General features: G+C 39.7%; 1 protein-coding gene across 2 annotated transcripts in view; it reads right to left on the bottom strand.

Annotated features, from left to right (window-relative positions):
* Flt1 (fms related receptor tyrosine kinase 1) overlaps positions 1-18,425 on the bottom strand; it is a 172,323-nt gene that overhangs the window by 109,649 nt on the left and 44,249 nt on the right. For both annotated transcript variants that reach the window (XM_048341582.1, XM_048341583.1), the window contains exons 4-10: positions 14,040-14,164; positions 11,917-12,079; positions 11,672-11,808; positions 9,238-9,412; positions 8,317-8,434; positions 6,136-6,305; positions 4,868-5,027 (exon numbers count right to left, since the gene is read on the bottom strand). In XM_048341582.1, the coding sequence (XP_048197539.1) occupies positions 4,868-5,027; positions 6,136-6,305; positions 8,317-8,434; positions 9,238-9,412; positions 11,672-11,808; positions 11,917-12,079; positions 14,040-14,164 (1,048 nt within the window). The remainder of the gene's footprint in view (positions 1-4,867; positions 5,028-6,135; positions 6,306-8,316; positions 8,435-9,237; positions 9,413-11,671; positions 11,809-11,916; positions 12,080-14,039; positions 14,165-18,425) is intronic.

Here is an 18,425-nt window from a genome sequence, read left to right as displayed (position 1 = left end):
CTGAGGGTGAATTCTCCTCAAACACACAATGAGGGGCTGGGAATATGGCCTAGTGGCAAGAGTGCTTGTCTCATATACATGAAGCCCTGGGTTGGATTCCTCAGCATCACATATATAGAAAACGGCCAGAAGTGGCGCTGTGGCTCAAGCGGCAGAGTGCTAGCCTTGAGCAAAAAGAAGCCAGGGATAGTGCTCAGGCCCTGGGTCCAAGCCTCAGGACTGGCAAACACACACACACACACACACACACACACACACACACACTGAAAGCAATCTTCAACACCTTAGGTTCTTCCTGAGAAAAACTTCAGGTCCTCAAGGCCCTAGCAAGGCCCCCTTCCTCCAGTACTGTCTTCACTTGTTCTAGAGAAGATAAGACTTACAAGCCAGTAAGTACTGTGTATCAGCACTTTGGCAAAACTCACCAAGGACCTGTGAGATCAAGAGTAGCTCTTGGCTTGGGAGAGTTTGTAGTCTTATTTGTTCCAGAAATCCAGTATGGACTGGCAGAGCCAGAGACAGCTGTTCCACATGCCCGCCCTGCCCCACCCAGCCTTAGGATATGGCAGGGCAGAGCCACTTCCTGGCAGGATGGGAAACGGTGAGTGGGACCAGGGAGGGTCCCAGAGCAAGGAAAGTTGCCTTGTCCTACTACTGCACTCTTCAGTTGATTCTGTCTTCTGCTTAATTCTTCAACAGTTCCTTATTTTTTTCTCCTTCTGACTGTCATTAATTCTATTTTCTTCAGTTCTGCCTTCTTTTCCCCTTCAGACCTACTAGGTGACTATTTTTAACACAGAACAAAATTACATTTTACTTTCCACAATTTCTGTTTACTTCTCAGAAATAGTTGTTAAACTTTCTCACTGTTGTGCAATTAATATGTAAAAAATGCCCTTAGAAGTTCTTGGGTGTGTCTTAGAGAATGAGTTCCTCTCTCTCCCTGCCCCCACAATGCTGGCAATAATGATGTACCTTTCCCAGGTTTGTTACATCACTAGAGCCTCTCCATGAAGTGTAAAGTGTGTTTCATTATCTTTATTTCATGTGATCAGAAGCTGTGAAATAGAGGTGTTAGAAGACACTAGAAGCTCAACATTCTTCGGAATGCTTCCTAACACAGAGTAGGTCTAGCAATATCTAGAAATCACTATCCCTTCTTGAAGATAAGGAAAAAAATCCCCAAATTCCTCCTCAAATATTCAAAAAGAATGACCTATTTCTCTTCTCACATTAGTACCCAAACATGCAAGACAGTAAAAGAGAAAAAGATGTACTTTATTTCTTCTTGGCTCATTAGCTATATGAATTTAAAGTGACGCCCTTTGTTCCTAATGTTTCCTTCTAAAGTGATACATTAAAACCTGTAAATTGGCCTGTGCCTGTAATCCTAGCTACTCCAGAGATTGAAATCTGAGGATCTCAGTTTGGCACCAGTCTGGGGAGCAAAGTTTGTGAGAATCTTATCTCCAATTAACCTTACCAAGAAACCAGAAGTGTAGCTGTGACTTAAGTGGAAGAATGTTAGCCTTGAGCAAAAATTGAAGGGAAAACCCACATGCTGGTGGTTCATGATTATAATCCTAGCTATTCAGGAGGCTGAGGTTTGAGGATCAAGGTTCAAAGCCAGCTCAAGAAGGAAAGTCCACGAGTCTCTTATTTCCAGTTAATCACCAAAAACCCAGAAGTGGAGCTGTAACCTAAGTAGTGAAGAGCCAACCTTGAGTGAGAGAGCTCAGGGACTGTGCCCGGGCCTTGAGTTCAAGCCCCAGTACCAGCACAAAAACAAAGAAACAACACCCCCACTCCAACTTGTAAATCATACATGCTAATCGGGATCCACAAGACGTTTTGGTACGTATGTACATTATATAATGCTTAAATCAAGTTGAAGCTATCTGTCTTCTGTCCCAAAAGCTCAAGGCTGGCACTCTACCATTTGAGCCACAGCTCCACTTCTGGCATTTTGATGTTTAATTGGAGATCAAAGTTTCATGGACTTTCCTGTCTGGACTGGTCACAATCCTCAGATCTCAGGCTCCCAAGTAGCTAGATTTTAGATATGAGCCACTAGTGCCTGGCTACTACAATATATTTATATATTTATCAGACTCCAGAAAATAATACCATTTGAGTTGTCTGAATCTTTTCTTAATATATTAGCATAGATACATTAACTGACCATATTAAACCAAGTAAAAATTTTAGACAACTTAGAGAAATATAGTCTAGCTTCAGAAATAAACTCTGGCCATAGTTAGATGTGCCTGTTAAGTAGAGCCTAAAGTCTAAGCACTAGTAAATTATTTCACATAGTTAAGAGCAATACATATGTATTAGTAGCTCAGGCACTTTTGAAGATCATGTGTAAAATGCCATGATGCAAAAACATTACTATAGAATGCCAAGTAAGTGTGATACAATACTCTTTTCCTGTCTCTAGTGAAAATTCTTGTCTACAAGTGAAGATAAAATGATTTAAGCATGTAAAAATCTATTTCTATAAAGATATTTGTTAAGTTTTAAGATGGAGGCTTCATTTATCAAAATTTTATTTTCTCTCTGATAAAGTGAAATAGAACCAACTGTTTGATTCGTTTCCCAGTGTACAAAGATATCATATGTATGTAATCAAAACTACTTGAAAGTTCAGTGTACTGGTTTAATTACCAAGCGCCAAATCTAGACTTGCCACAGGTAGGCCACTGGGTCAATGATCAAGTCTCACCGATTCAAAGAAAGAGAGATGCTAGCAATGTCTAGAAGTCTCTATGATCTGCTTGCTTTAGGAAGATCATCCTAAAGAAATGACTCTGTGGTTTCATGTCTGATCTGTCTTATGAATAGTAAGAATTGTACTTTGAACAGAATTCAAATAGCTAAGAGACATGGAAGGCAGGGTTCTGGGCCTTGAGAGAATTCCAAAAGGAATAAGAAGACATCTTTCAAGGACTTGTGAGAATATGCCATAGACTGGGAGAAAAATGTTATCTGCCTTAAAACAATTGAAACAGCAGGCCAAGGTTCACAGTTCTTCACCTCATTCTGTATTAGCATCAGTCAATCTCAAATTTAGACTATAATATCATGCCACTAATTATTTCTATTTCTAATACAGTTTATTGAAAGTCAGTAGGGGTAGAATCAAGGTTTTTAGATTTGATATTGAAACAAAGGTTTGAAATATTTATAAAAGGCTGTGTGGTTCCATAAAAATTCAACTCCATAGGCTTATCTGAATCTAGTAGCCTTAGTTATTTATTTACATGGTAGCACAAATACCAGTGCTTCAAAAAGATGGGCCCATAAATATGGATGGCTACACAAATCAGCAGGCTACTACAAAGTCCCAGTAGCTCTTGCTGTGTTTTCAGTGAAGGTGAAATAAACACAGTGGAAAAGGATGTAATCGAGAGTTGCAAGTTCTCTATGTATCTTTTCTTAGGAAATGACACTCACATGAGAAATCAGACAAGTGTGGAAACAGCAACTTCTCAGGAATTCCAAATTCAGCAGTAACTTTCCACTATCAGAGTGCTACAATCTGACTGGAGTGATTAAGACACAAGATGAAGCCTACACGTAGGGGAAGAATTTAGAAAACCAAATAGCCACTTCTATTTGTTGATGGAAGAATTATGTCTCATACATTTTTATCAAACTAGTTTTCTTGTTTTTGTTGTTTTGTTTTTGCTGTACCCTCCCCAAACACTCTGCAAGTGGAGTTAAAAGCAATGAAGAAACATCTTTTTGGCCATAAGGGTAATTCTTGGCCTGTTTCAATAATGTCTTCTTGTTGCACCTATCAATTCTACTCCCGTCCTTTTTTTTTTTTTTTTTTTGCCAGTCCTGGGGCTTGGACTTAGGGCCTGAGCACTGTCCCTGGCTTCTTTTTCTTTTTGCTCAAGGCTAGCACCCTGCCACTTGAGCCACAGCACCACTTCTGGCTTTTTCTATATATGTGGTGCTGAGGAATCGAAACCCAGGGCTTCATGTATACGAAAGCACTGTACCACTAGACCATATTCCCAGCCTATTCCTGTCCTTCTGATTTGCTCCCGTGAACTATCCTAAGTATCATCTCTCTAGACTAAACAAAACAGGGGAAATGCAAAACAGGATGGAAGGAAACACTGCACAGTGAGCAGGGGCAGGAATGGATTCATTCAGCAGATCCACTCTGAGCATGCGCTGGGAATGCCAGGCCTGCCCAGCCCTGCAGGTAGGGAGGTGGGCTCAGAGAGCTCACAACCTAGAGAGAAACATGTACCCACTGTGTGACAACAACAGTGTGAGCAAGTACTGCTCAAGCTGGGGAAGGAGAAATGAGTCTGAGAGAGATAGTCAGGAGGTTTCTCAGAGAAGGTAGTCCAAGAGCTAAGCCTAGGGCCTTAATAGAAAGAATCTTGCCAGGTATGGTAGCACAAGCCTGTGATGCCTGTGAATTCCACACCAGCCTGGGCTACAAAGTTAGATCCTATTTTTAAAAAGTGGGGAAGAGAGGAAGAGAGGGGGGCAGTTGAGAGAAAAGAGGAGGGAAAGGAAGAGAAAGACTTCTTATGAGAAAAACATTTTGGAGAGATGTACAAGTATGAGTTTGGTGACCATGAGTATTACAAGGATCTTGGATCACATCTAATGAAAAGTGGGAGGCCCATGTCACTGACACAGGCATACATCTGAAACTTCCAACCTGAGACATGTGTATGACCTTGCTTCTGTTCCTAGGTCCCTGAACTGGGAGGGGAGGGAGGGTACCTTAGGGAGGAGTCCTCACTGTCTATCTTTTTCCAAAGGGAACACATATGCCCATCAGCATGGATCAAAGAATCTCCATTCCGAATGGCAGGAGGCACCCTGTCCCTACCTTGTCTTAGAATAACTGTAGTTGCAAGGGCGCCAGAACCACTTGATCTCAGGCTGAGGGAGTCCAAACACAGTGCAGGTCAAGGCCTGTCTGCTGCCAAGTGGGTAGAGAGTTGGGTCTGGGAGCGACGACACGGATTTCTCATAAATCTGAGGTTTCACTGGAAGGAGACAGAGTAGGACAGAAGTCAAGAACTACTCCTGCAACTTTCTTCAGGGTATCACAGAAAGGGCCCATTTCATTGGTTTTGATTTCAAAGAAACAAAAATGCAATCCCCCTGGTTATCAAGAGTACACCCATTTAAAAAATCAGACTTGTTTGAAGAACATTAAAGGCTGGATTTCATGGTATGTACACTGCACTTTTAACATTTCAGTAATTAAAATCATGCTGCCTAAGGAAGAAAAGCAAACATGAAATTGGATGGAGTCAGGAGTAGGCCTTTTTTTTTTTGTTTTAATTTTCTCTCTCTCACTCTCTCAATCTGTCTCTGTAGTGGGGATCAAACCTATGATTTTGCACATGTTAGGAAAGTACTCTACCAGTGAAACCACATCCCCCAACCTGAGAAGTGTTTTTAAAATAATAATTTAAAATTCTGTTTTAGGCTGGGAATGTAGCTTAGTAGTAGAGTGCTTGCCTAGCATGCATGAAGCTCTGGGTTTGATTCCTCAGTACCACATAAACAGAAAAGGCCAGAACTGGTGCTGTGGCTCAAGTGATAGAGTGCTAGCCTTAAGCAAAAGAAGCTCAAGGACAGTGCCCAGGCCTCAGTTCAAGCCTCAGGACTGGCAAAAAAAAATCTATTTTAAACTATTATTTTTTAAATAATTGGCCTGGTGAGTCTGGCCTATAATCCTAGTTGCTCAGGAGGCTGAGATTTGATGATCACTGTTTGAAGCCAGGCCAGGCAGAAAAGTCCATGTGACTCTTAACTCCAGTTAACCAGCAAAAAACCAGAGGTAGAAGTGTGGCTCAAGTGGTAAAGTGCCATCCTTCAATGGAAAAAGCCAAGTGGGAGCAAGTAGCTCTGTGTTCAAGCCCGAGTACTGACACACACACACACATACACACACACACACACACACACACACACACACACAGACACACACACAGTTTTCTTTGATAGTATTATACTGACTTTTTTTTTTTTTTTTGGTCAGTCATGGGGCTTGAACTCAGGACTGGGGTGCTGTGTACTGACTTTTGAACTGATTTTTTTTTTCCCCTTCCTAAGGCCCAAGGCATATGAAAACTGTAAACTTACCATTTACGATGAGATTGGCAGTGAGGTTTTTAAATATATGGGACTGCTGTTGGCTCAGCAACAGTGTGTAGGCGCCTGCATCCTCCGGGGTTACATCCTTAATAGTTAGTGAATAGCCTCGAACCAGGTAGCGAGGAGATTTCTCTGTTGCAGGAAAGCCATCCTTTAACCTGAGATCACAAGCAATCGGTAAGTCCCTTTGCAGGTCTCACTTTGGTATCATACTGCCATTTTGAACATTGAAGTTTGGGATTCCAGTTGTGAACCTTTGAACATCCACAGTGATTTTAAATGATGCTAACTGTTCAGTAAAGGGAGGTGTGGGTTTTAGATTGGATAATGCTTTATTTTTATTGGCGGAGAAGAAAGCCAAGTGACCTAATGTACCTACAGGGATGCTGATCTAAGTATTATATTAACTCAGAGGAACCGGCTCTGATTCCTCCCCAGATGTCTTCCAGAGTTTTCCATGAGGCCCCGGGAGCAGCATAAGAGCCACTGTAAGTTAGGTCAACTAGATCACTTCTCTAGATAAAAATATATAAAAATAGACGTTCCTATTGTGGACTCATGTGGAGTTTTTATTAGTAATATAAATAGTCACACCAGTTGTCCCTTTCATAGCAAAACTATAGTGAAATCAAGGTATTTCCCGGCCCCTATTCTCACCCCTGAGGAAGAACCACTAAGGCAGAACAAAGTAAAAACTTAAAACAATTTTGAAATACTTTAAATATAGAATCAATGCCTTGTGTCTCAGGAGGCCTGCAATCTCGGCCTGCCTCTGCCACCAGCTCCACTTGGTTGAAGGTGACTGTCCAGTATGTGTTTCAGTGCTCTCAGATTTTCTATAGGTTCCCCAAAGGTTGTTTTAACTCAAATGTCCTATGACTTCCTTTAAATATGCTTTTCTTTAAATGGGCCTCTTGAATCTGTTAGGAGGTTACTGTGTTTTGTATAAAGGCCTGATATTGGAAATGCTGTCTGTTTACAATCAGACCTGTAGTCCTAAAAGCAAATTCCTGTTTCAATGGACCCCAGTTTCAAAGCTGTTAGAATGACTATGCTATATTTTGGGATTATAAATATCTTAGAATTAAAAGTATTTCTTATGAGCAAAACAATGACCTTTGATACTTAGGTACTGAAGATAAAATGCTCAGGCACTTAACGAGTACCTTTTAGTCATTCAATCATTATTAAATTTTCTACTGGGTATAATAATTTACTATCAAACCTTTAAAGATATCATCATAAGCCAGATATCATTAAAGATCATAAACCATTGCTTTTCTAAGAAGGATGGCATGAAGGTATAGACACAGTTGGCTTTTTGTTTTTAACTCCCTGTTCATTATTTGAGGAAACTCCAAACACTCCACTCACATGATACTGACAGCCAAACTAAGTCCTACTTGAGGAGATTCTAAAATGGTACCACTTCTGTAAATTGTAAGATTGTTTTTCCTAGTCTATTTTATACCAAAGACTTTGTTTAAAAGGTAATGACTTAAGCCAGAGATATTGAGATTTAAAAGTAATTTAACAAAATAACTACAGATTATAAACCGATTACATTGTTTTATATAGGTGTTGTACAGGCATTTTTTTTTCAAGGGAAAAAAAACCGGTAAGAGCTTTCTGAATATGCAACCATCAAGCCAAAAACAACTTCATTAGTTCAAGTAGGTCCATTTGTCTACTCCTTCAAATGAATACGTCTTGTCTCTATTAATGTTTGTTTAATTTTAAAACAAGACTGGAACTTTCAACCCAGCTGGATGTAAGAGAATTATTTTCGGCATGCTCATTACAAGGACCCACTTCTTCAGGGTTAATGGAGCATGTTACACATTCTAGATGCTTCCTAGTTATTGCTTAACACATCCCATTCAGAGAATGTTGACATCATAGGAAGGTTTCAAGATACAGAAATTCAGTCTTGCTGTGGGACTGAGTAAACTGAAACAAGCCCTCAAACCTCCAGCTCCTGCTTCACTGTAGTACTTTCCCTTCTCCCCCCTCCCTGCTCTACCCTTCTCACCACCCAGACACCCCAGAGCCCTAAGCCCTCCTGCTACCTTGAGCAACTTCTCATGGTATTTTTTTCAGGAATTTACTCTTGCCTCTGCTTACTTACAAAAACATCTTTAACTGATATGAAAATGATTATGATCTTACCATACAACTTTCGGTGAGGGAAAGGCCCTTACTTTCATGGCGAGTCTGTAGGACTTCTTACCCGCTATGGTTTCATGCACTTGCCGTTTCCGATGTCTCATAGTAATGAATCCACTTTCTTTTTTTAAAAGGAGAAATGATGAACAAAGTGAAAAAGGATAGATTTATGGAAATAAAACCTTATTGCCCTAGTATGGAGGGTGATATCAACAAATAAATAACATAGCTGAATTAAGATGGCACCTATAAGTGAGGCCAAATGTTGAGTAAATGGATAAAACATTTCCTTTTCTTATTTTGTGTATACTAGTACTAGGGCTTGAACTCAGGGCCTGCACACTGTCCTTGAGTTTCTTTTTTTCTTCTTTATTTTTCCTCAAGGCTAGTACTCTATCTACCACTTGAGCCACAGGTCCTCTTTTGGCTTTTTGATAATTAATTGAAGATAAAAGCTTCCAGAACTTGCCTGCCCAGGCTGATTTCGAACCATGACCCTCAGATCTCAGCCTCCTGAGTACCTAGGATGAAAGGCCTGAGCCACTGGTGCCAGGTTCATGTCCTATTTTTATTTCTCTACTTCATGGTAGTATGAGGGAGATTATTTTTTTCCCACTAATAAAGGTAAAATTGATCAGCATTTTCTGTTTTGTTTGTATAAGACGCTAAATGAGGAATTTCATAAATATCTTACAATCTACCTGAGTTATTAACCATAATAAACTTCTAAGGAAAAGACTGTTTAAAGAGTACTTAAAAGTGTTTAATTTGCTTTTTTGGCTGAGGGTAAAGAGAGGACCATGTCAAAGCTTTCATAATGGAATAATAACTATCAGCTATGAGAACATTTACTTGTTTACAGAACCCAAAGCATGCACTTATTAGAAGTAGAACATAAGTTGGCCTTGCTGAACCATTGCTTACCATGTACATGCACAGATATGTTCACAGATTTTAATGATGGCCCACTCTTCACTTGGCACCTATAAACACCTTTGTCTGTCGTCTGCACCTTCTCAATAGTAAGAATACTGTAGAACACATTGGCAAGGGGATCGCTTTGATCTAGCCGTTGTCTTATAGAAGCCCTTGCCATTGCCTTCAAAGAGGACAGAACAAACAGAAAATGTAAGTTAACTATGCATGCCCAACATCATGAGATTTTAGGATATCTCACATCACTATTTTGCTAACTGCTGCTTTTCACAGGCTAAAAGCAAGGCCTAGAGCAAGATGTTTGGAAATTGTATTTGTCTAGACGTGCTTCAAATAGGCAGTAGAGTAGCCTTTATCTAGACTTATTTTCTTCAAATGGACTTTCACATCATTATCTCAATTATTTTTTACAACCACCTAGTGAAATTGGCATGTTTGTTCCCCTATGACCAATGAAGAAACAGAAGCAACACAGACACCAGGCAGTATCAGCTAAGAACACAGCACTTTAGTAGGAATGTAGTGTTTTTCTTCTAGCACACATACTTTTCTAAAGAGTAGTCTAATCCCTAGCTGTAGAAACCACAAACATAAGCCATAAGTATCTTTAGTGTTTAACTTAATGACAGTGTTTCTCTTCATAAATTTGCTTGTATATTCCTTTGCTAATCTTGGAAATCAGAAGACGAGGCCTAGCTTCACCTCTTAAGGTAGAATACTCATTTCATTGATTCACCATTTGAGCAATTCTGCCAATATCTGTGAAATGCTAATAAATGGATCCAGGACATGCAAAGCAAAGCCATAAAAAAGTGTAGGGAACAATTTGGAGGGTGTTCTCTCAGGAAAAGGCCAAGAGAAGGCCTTGAGGCTCAGCTACCTGAACTTGCCTATTTTAAGATGAGGTTGTATTGCCCTGCTAATTGTTCATTTTATAACTCGTATGCCATCATTTCCTCCTCTCAATCTTTCCATAGAAAAAAAAGACTTTGGAAATGGTCCAGACTGATCTTTGGATCTTGAACTTAGCTCTGCTCTTTGCCATGCTTAATATAGTTTGATCCAAATGGCTTTCCCTGTTGGCATAGACACGCTTAGAACATTTTCCTCAGCAGTATCCAGAGAAAAGAAGCCAGTTACTACCATCAAAATTCATAGGATGGGTCTATAACAAATTGAAGAGGCTATCTGCAATTCAACTAGGAATTTTACTCCTGTGAGAACTCTTTTCTCCCCAACTTTGAGTAATACCGGTATTGTTTCTGCCCTGAAACACAACTGATCCTATATTTCAGGTAGGGTCCCTTATGCTTTTATCAAGGCTGGCCTTAAACTGCCATACTCCTGTATCTGCCTCCCACATAGATGGGATGTTAAGTATGAGCATAACTTGTAGCCCTGTATGATCCATACTCTTAATAGAAGCAATGGTAGCAGAATAACAGTCCCTCCTCTTGACATTTATTGAATTATTTATATCAAACTCTAGAAATACTGCTACAAGTGACTGCATTTTTTTAGTTAAATGAAACAATACTATTTCATAGAAAATAGCTTATCACTGTCTCTACAGAGTGCTTATAAAAGCTTTTTGTTAACTAAGAGATTCTATTTCCATGACAAGAAATATGGAGAAACAACAGTAGGGTGGTGCATTCATCTTTTGTATACAGTTCAATCAAAAATTAACTTTGTGATCAGGCTTATCTAAATGATACAACAAATGTTGTACTTGGGAAGGGTCACATAAATCACCCTAACACACAAGAAATGGGAGTGGTCAAAGTCTTGTTAACAATTTATCATAGTTTTCCCATCTATATATTTTAAAATAAGTGTTGTTGGCACAAATGTTCCATTTGAGTGAGGAAACCTTGACTCAGTGGTAAGCCTTCTCATTTTTCTGAAGAGCAGAATTGCTCCTTTGACAGTTCATTAATGGAAGATGGGTGGCTGGCTTGTATCTTCTCCAAACATGCCCTCATCAGGTGCCTGACTGTCTGCCAGGACCTGCAGTGAATGTGCGAATAAAGACGGCCTCCTGCAAACTTGTTGTTACAGAAGACAGTCCTGCCTGGCATTTAGTGATAAATTTCTCGCTCATCTCTAAATCCTAACACATCACTTCCAAGGATGAAACCATCCCCTTTTTTCCACACAGCACCATACAATAGAAACAGCAGCCTATTCATTTCAAACCCCCAACATCAAAAGACAGTCTCTGTGGATATCACACCCATGAAATGGCAGGCTGGAAAAACACCTGATCCAAACCCAAAGCTTTCTTATCAAGGTAGTCACGATGACACAGAAATCTGAATTTTCTCACTGTTTCTATCTTTAAAAAAAAATCCAGTGAGATTTTACTTGCTTAAAAAATGGCTTTCAGGAGAGATGTTTTTTTAAAAAGTGGGTCACTCACTTTACCAGGGTAATTCCAGGTCATTTCTACTCTTGTGTTCAAGGCAGTGGTGGCTGTACAGTTGAGGACAAGCGTGTTATCACTGAGTAATCTCACAGGGCCTGGTGGGCTTATTTGGACGTCTGTGATGGTGTTGGCTGCAAACATAAGAGACAATGAGGATCCAAATGAGGATTGCATTGGGCAGATGATCCCTAGAATACCCTGGCTCCTTTCATGTCTTGGAGAATATCACTTACACTTACCTTGCCGATGTGTGAGATAGTTTGTTTGGTACACACGTCCACCAGTGGTTGTCTCACAGCTCAGAAGCCCAATTTCTCTGTATGTTGCTGTTGATATTATAAAGCCCTTCTTGTTGTCCCAAATGATTCTTTCTCCATCTGGGACCAGAATATCAAAAGGAAACTGAAAAGAAAAAAAAGGCTTTAAAATCATAATTGGACCATGCAATACTTTTCCCATAGGTCATTAGGGTGAATCCATTTTTTCATGAGTGCTGAGGGAGAATGATGAAAGATAATGTTGATCGAGATGTACTCATGTAAGTATACTGTACTCATATATGACTTCGTTGAATGGCAACTCCTTTGTACAATGACTTCAAGATACAAATGAAATTAACAAAAGAACCAAATGAAGAGCTCAAGTGAATATTGTCATTGGTTCTTTAGCCCTTTGCATATAGCAAGATATATTCATATTATGATGAATGGTAGAAATTATGGTCATTTGTGATCAGCCTTGGCAACAATATGTACTCCACCAGGATAGGCTTGGATGGTCAAATCTGACACTGTTACATCAGACTTTTAGAGCGTGTAATTTTTGAGCTTCTGAAACTTTTCATAGTTAACTGTCCTAGTTTTCAAAATCTAATCTACATTTTCCCCATTGAAATTAAAGATTATCCTCATGGGTCTCCATCATCTAGAATTTTAGTAAGTCAGAATTATGTCTTCACATTTTGCCTGGGCTACTAAGAAGGGACTATCCATCATTCCAGGTCCTCCAAGATTCATAATACAAGTGGAGCACTTGCTGGGGTTATTCTGAGAGTCTTCCTGCACACAAGGCAGGCTGCTCAGTGAAGATGGTGTCTAGAAGCTGCAGACACTGTTCATAATGAAGAGCTCTCCAGTGTTCCTGAGCACAAGGGGCTCATGCATGATTCACTTCTCTTTTTATGTGTGTGTACTGGGGATCGAACCCAGGGCTTTGTGTGTGTTAGGCAAGTGCGCCACTACTGAGCTACAGCCTGAGCAGCCTAGAAGGTAATGTTTAAATAATACAGTATTAACCCTCTGGGGCTGAACTCTAGAGAACTGTCATTGCTCCATAGATTGGCTCAGCCAAATTCTCCAGACGCTAGGCTGTCAGCCCAATTTCTGAAAATAGTCTGGATACCATACCACTTACTTACTACCATCAGTGGATAGAAGAAGAAAAAGATTACTTTCCCCCAAATTATAGAAGAAATGCCCAATATGCATGAAGAAAATTGGAAACTTCTCCTTTTTACAAAGTACATCACACACACATATACTCTCCACATCTTATTTACTGATACTGTTTGTTGGAGTTCTGAATATGGATCTATGATCCTATGGCAGAAATTTCTAGTTTAAAAGTCACTCATGCCTCTGTCTGCTATGAGTTACCAGTGTTGTAGTTGAAATTAATTACATTTTGTTTATGGAGAAAAAAAGACACCTTTCATGTTTCAGTACACAGAGGAGAATCACCTGTTACTTTAGGAATGCTCTGTTTTCAGCAGGACAAAGAATCATTTCTTCTAATATGGCATAAACAATTAGGGTGAAAACACAGAAACATATTAAGTCAGGGATGGAAATTTATGCTACTTTAAAAATAAGGAAAAACAAGTATGTGCTGAATCTGAAAGAGAGGCTTGCTGATAGATCTCCTCAGCACAGCTAAAGCAATATATTCACATTTCCTTGGAGGTGTTTCTTACCCTAATCTAGTACTCTGCCATTAAGTAAGTGATTTTGTTTTTAACTGACAAGGGCAAAACCAGAAAATGAGTGTTTAGTCTATTTACTATGGCTATGACTATCTGTGTTATAAGAGGTGGACAGTATATAGATCACATCCTTGAGCAAAAATTAGGCTGAAAGGATTATTAGGAAATTATTCCAAAGGACAAAATGATTAAAACTTCTCCAATTAAGCGCCACAACACTAGAAGTGATCTGTGACTCAAATGGTAGAGTGCCAGTCCTGAACAACAAAGCTCAGGGACAATGCCCAGTTCAAGCCCCAGAACTTGCACAAAACAACAACAAGCCACTTTACTCTGCTCATGTGCAGTGAACATACTGAGAGTAGCATTACCCAAATGTACCTTTTTTAGAGTAACAGTGATGTCAGGTGATGTAACCCGGCAGGGAATGATGAGTTCCATTCCTTCAGCCATATGTATAAGTTCAGGTATTTCACTGTGCATCTCTACGAAAGGTCTATCTGCATCTGAGGAAAAAGAAGGATTTTGTGATTGAAACACAAACAAATAGATGCTGTAGCTGGCCTAGCTGGCTGTCATGTAGCCTCCCCTTAAGTATTTAAATTAACTTGCACATTCTCAAACTTCACCACTGAATTTGGCCGGAAAAGCAAAAGCTTCCCTAATCAGTTCTTGGCTTCCATTTGTATTACCTTGATGCCCTAATAGGTAATTGGGGGAAAGGGGGACTTGCAATGAGAGAAAACTATATTCTGCATAAACTTCCTACTGCAGCTATGCTAAATGCCCCCAGGAAGCACCCTCCAGAGCCTTTGTCACAACTCAAAGGGCACAGGTGCAAGTGAGCAAAGTCAACACCTTTGGTGTACACCTTTGGTGTAGAGGTGAAGCTAGTGTAGCAAGCTAGGGTAGATTATCATTTGAATGAGAGAAGCCTGAAGAAAAGGCTTTTTAGACTTTCCTGTAGGCTAAGAATGAATGAGTGTGATGTGCTAGGGAGGAGCAGGGAGGAGTGTCAGGAGCAGTGTGGAGAAGTGCTTGTATTCTGTTTCTTTGCCTTGCACAGGTTACCTACTAAGAGCAAAGTGTGTTCATGCACCTGCAGAGAGGTCTGGTCAAGACCTTAAATAATTCCCAAAATAATGTCTTCTGAAAGTATGAGCCAGACACAGGTGGGCCATGCCTGTCATCCTAGCTATTCAGGAGGCTGAGTTCTGAGAATCACAGTTCAAAGCACCACCCAGGCAGGAAAGTCTGTGAGATCCTTATTTCCAATTAAGCAGAAAACAAAACAAAACAGGAGCACAGCTGTGTCTCAAGTGGTAGAGTTCTGGCCTTGTGCAGAAAAAGATCAGAAAAGGGTCAAGTGCCCAGGCGCTGAGTTCAAGCCCAGTTCTGGCACACCAAAAAAAAAAAAAAAAAAAAGAAAGAAAGAAAGAAAAGAAAAAGAGGCATTTGTCTATCTCAGAGGCAAAGAAGGTTTGAAGCACCCATTCAGCTTCATTGAAATCCAAATGTGTATCACTTTGTTTTAGAATCATCCTGTCACTCTGCCTTTAACCTCAAGAACCAGTAGCTCTTCAGGAATCAAAATTCTCAACATCCTCCCTCTTCCTCCAACCCCCAACACCACCCTTGGCTCAAATGTAATGGCCCAGAAATCCTGTGTGAATTCTCCCCATCTGGACCTGAAAGAACAAACCTGGCACAGCCCTGCATGCGGGATTGGTAAATTGAAGGCCTCTCTTGCACTAAATGCCACGTGGAAAATGAACAGATGGTGGCTATACAATTATGGATTGAATTGTGCTCCTATCCCCTAACACACACACACATACACACACACACACACACACACACACACACACACACACGATATGCTGAAGTCTTGACCCCCTGTACTTCTGAATGTGGCCTCCCATGGAAACAGGGTTGTTACATGTGTAATGACCTCAACTAAGGAGAGTACACCCCTAATCTGATCTGTCTGCTGGCATCTTGGTAAGGAGATGCCCATATGCAGACAAAGGCAGAGTTTGATGTGGCATCTGTAAACCCAAGGATGCCAGGGATTTCTGGGAAAACCATAGAAGGCAGTACTCAGAAACCAATATGAATTCCTCAACAGATTTCAGATGAGACTCAGCAATGAAAACACCTTGATTTCAGTGTGGCACAGGAAAAAAGAATGACTAGAAGTAAATTAAAATGTTCACTATGATTATTTTTGGGTGGTAATTTCATGGGTTGTCTTCTTATCTGTCTTCTACCGTATTTATCAGATTTTTCTAAAATGACCATGCATCATTTCATAATTATTTAAGATTAGGACTATTAAAACCATCCATTTTAACTTGAGAAAACTATACATTTTGCATTTGATTTACTTGAGCTTTGTGCTCTATAAGAGAATGAGGCTTTATCTGTCACAATAAAGTCATGTGTTCCTTAGGAATTTGCAATGGATGCAGAACATAGGCAAAGAGGAAAAGTTAATTATATGGTGACAAGCATTCCTTATCAGCATTAAGTTCTTCCTCTAAATAAAGTTGCTGAGCTAGACATTCAGCTAGAGACCACTGGGATTTGGTCATTCCTTTCCTTCCTCCTGTGGGTCTATATTTTTGTCTCCTTTGTGAGTCCCAAGGTAAAACACAAACACCAGGAAATGGTTTAATTCATTTAACAAAACTGTACATTCTTCATATTTAATTTACTGTCTCCCTAAACAGCCATTTTCAACAAAAGACACTGGTATAAAAAGTTTCTCCAGGAAATAGTAAACACCAGTGAAGTCATTTCTAGGCTAATGAAATGCCAACTCCAAATGCAAATAGAAGAGATGAATTCAATATGCCTCTGACTTTCTTCTTCCTTTGTCTCTTTGGGTCTCCCAAACACTTACTACACTTCTACTACAGCTACTGGCCTCTGAAAGTCAATTTCTTTTGTCATGCCAGGGCCCACTGCAATTATGTTCAGAGATGCCATAACTTCAGTGATTTGTGTCTATTCAAACAATTCAAAACACATCATTTGTATGACAACTAATTGTGACATAATCCACTGTTTGCAAGTGAGCTTCTTGCTATAGATCTCTCTGCCTCTATCTCTGTCTGTCTCTCTCTGTACACACACACCCCAATATAATATAATCTGGGCTTATTAATAGAATGTTTCCTTTGCAATTTGCCTTAAGAAAGGGCTAAGGAAGAACTTGCCTGATGTAATACAAACATTGTTTTGTAGGACTATAGATTCAGGAGAAGTCATGGCTCCATTAATATCACCAGTAAAACTACTTACTACTCCCCTAGGACATATTCATCTTTGTCACAAAATTAAAAATGACTTCTAACCCACCAGCAGTGGAATGGGGTTTCCTGAAACCAAACTGCCTGGTGGTTGAAAGGTTGAAGAAGAGCTGCTCCAAAAGACTATCAGCATACTGGTAGCTCAGACGTACTGTCTCCAGGGATTCAGGACAGCACACGGCTAGGCAAAGGTCATGCTGCCTTCACCTCTCTGAACTCAGAGCTCAAAGCACTGGCAGGAAACTGGCAGAGAATATGAGGTTTTCTTACCCGCTGGGATTATCTGCTTTATCACTTTTCCTCCAGGATAAGTGGGCTTGTCACAGGGAAAGATCAAACAGAGACCCTTGCTCAGATGGAATTATGTCTATTTTTAATACGTGTTTTTTTTTCTTTTTCCTTTAGAAATCTGTAATCATGCTGGCACGTTATAGCACATAGCCATAAGGGCCTCGGCCTACCATTCATTCTTATTCTTCATTTCTGACTAGCATGACTTAGAAGTTGGTTTGGACTCAAAGCAAGGGAAGAATCACCAAATTTAGGAAGCTCTTTTGACTGGAAATGGAGTTCCAAGAGTAAATACTTTGCTGGGCGCTTGGTGGCTAACTTCTGTAATCCTAGCTACTTAGGGAGGCTGAGATTTGAGGATTGAGGTTGGAAGCCAGCCTGAGCAGGCAAGTCTGTGAGACTCTTATCTCCAAATAAACTACTCAGAAAAAGCCAAAAAGCTCAGGGACAGGGCCCAGGCTCTGAGTTCAAGTCCCAGGAGTGGCAATAATAATAATAATAATAATAATAATAATAATAATAATATATGTAAATAAACACCTGTTCCCTAACACATATACGTTTTTAAGATTTTTCTTTTTAAAATGAACCTCTTTCTGATTTCCTTTCTCTCACGTTTCATTCTCTTTTAAAGGAGGATATGATTTCTATTGATGGAGGAAGAAATGGAGAGGATAAAAAGTCATCAACAAATCCCCTGAAGACAACTCTTATCTAGACATGGAAGTTTTCACATTGTAAGAGTCTTCATATTTTGAAGTACACCCAATTTCCTAGGATCACAATATGAGCAGAAAATGAAAAGAAGCAAATTCTTCAGTGATTGACTCACACTGTCCACCAAAGGCTTTGACAATTCAAAACAGCTTCAGGACAATCACAAGAAAGCCGGGATGGCCCTACTAACAACAGATGAAACAGACTTTAAAACAGGAAATGTCAGTAAAGATAAGGATGGACATTTAATAATAATAAGATGGCCAATCTATTAGAAAGATATAACAATTATAAACACATAAGTACCAAACAATAGGACACATTTGAACACATAAATTAAGAACTGACAGAATTTAAAGGCAAAGTAAACACTTAAACTATAAAATACCAAGATTTCTGTATCCCACTTTAAATAATGAACAGAACTGGACAGATTTTTTAAAAA

Source organism: Perognathus longimembris, chromosome 3 (assembly GCF_023159225.1).
Source record: "Perognathus longimembris pacificus isolate PPM17 chromosome 3, ASM2315922v1, whole genome shotgun sequence".
Classification (NCBI taxonomy): Eukaryota; Metazoa; Chordata; class Mammalia; order Rodentia; family Heteromyidae; genus Perognathus; species Perognathus longimembris.
This window is presented reverse-complemented; position numbering and strand designations above follow the sequence as displayed.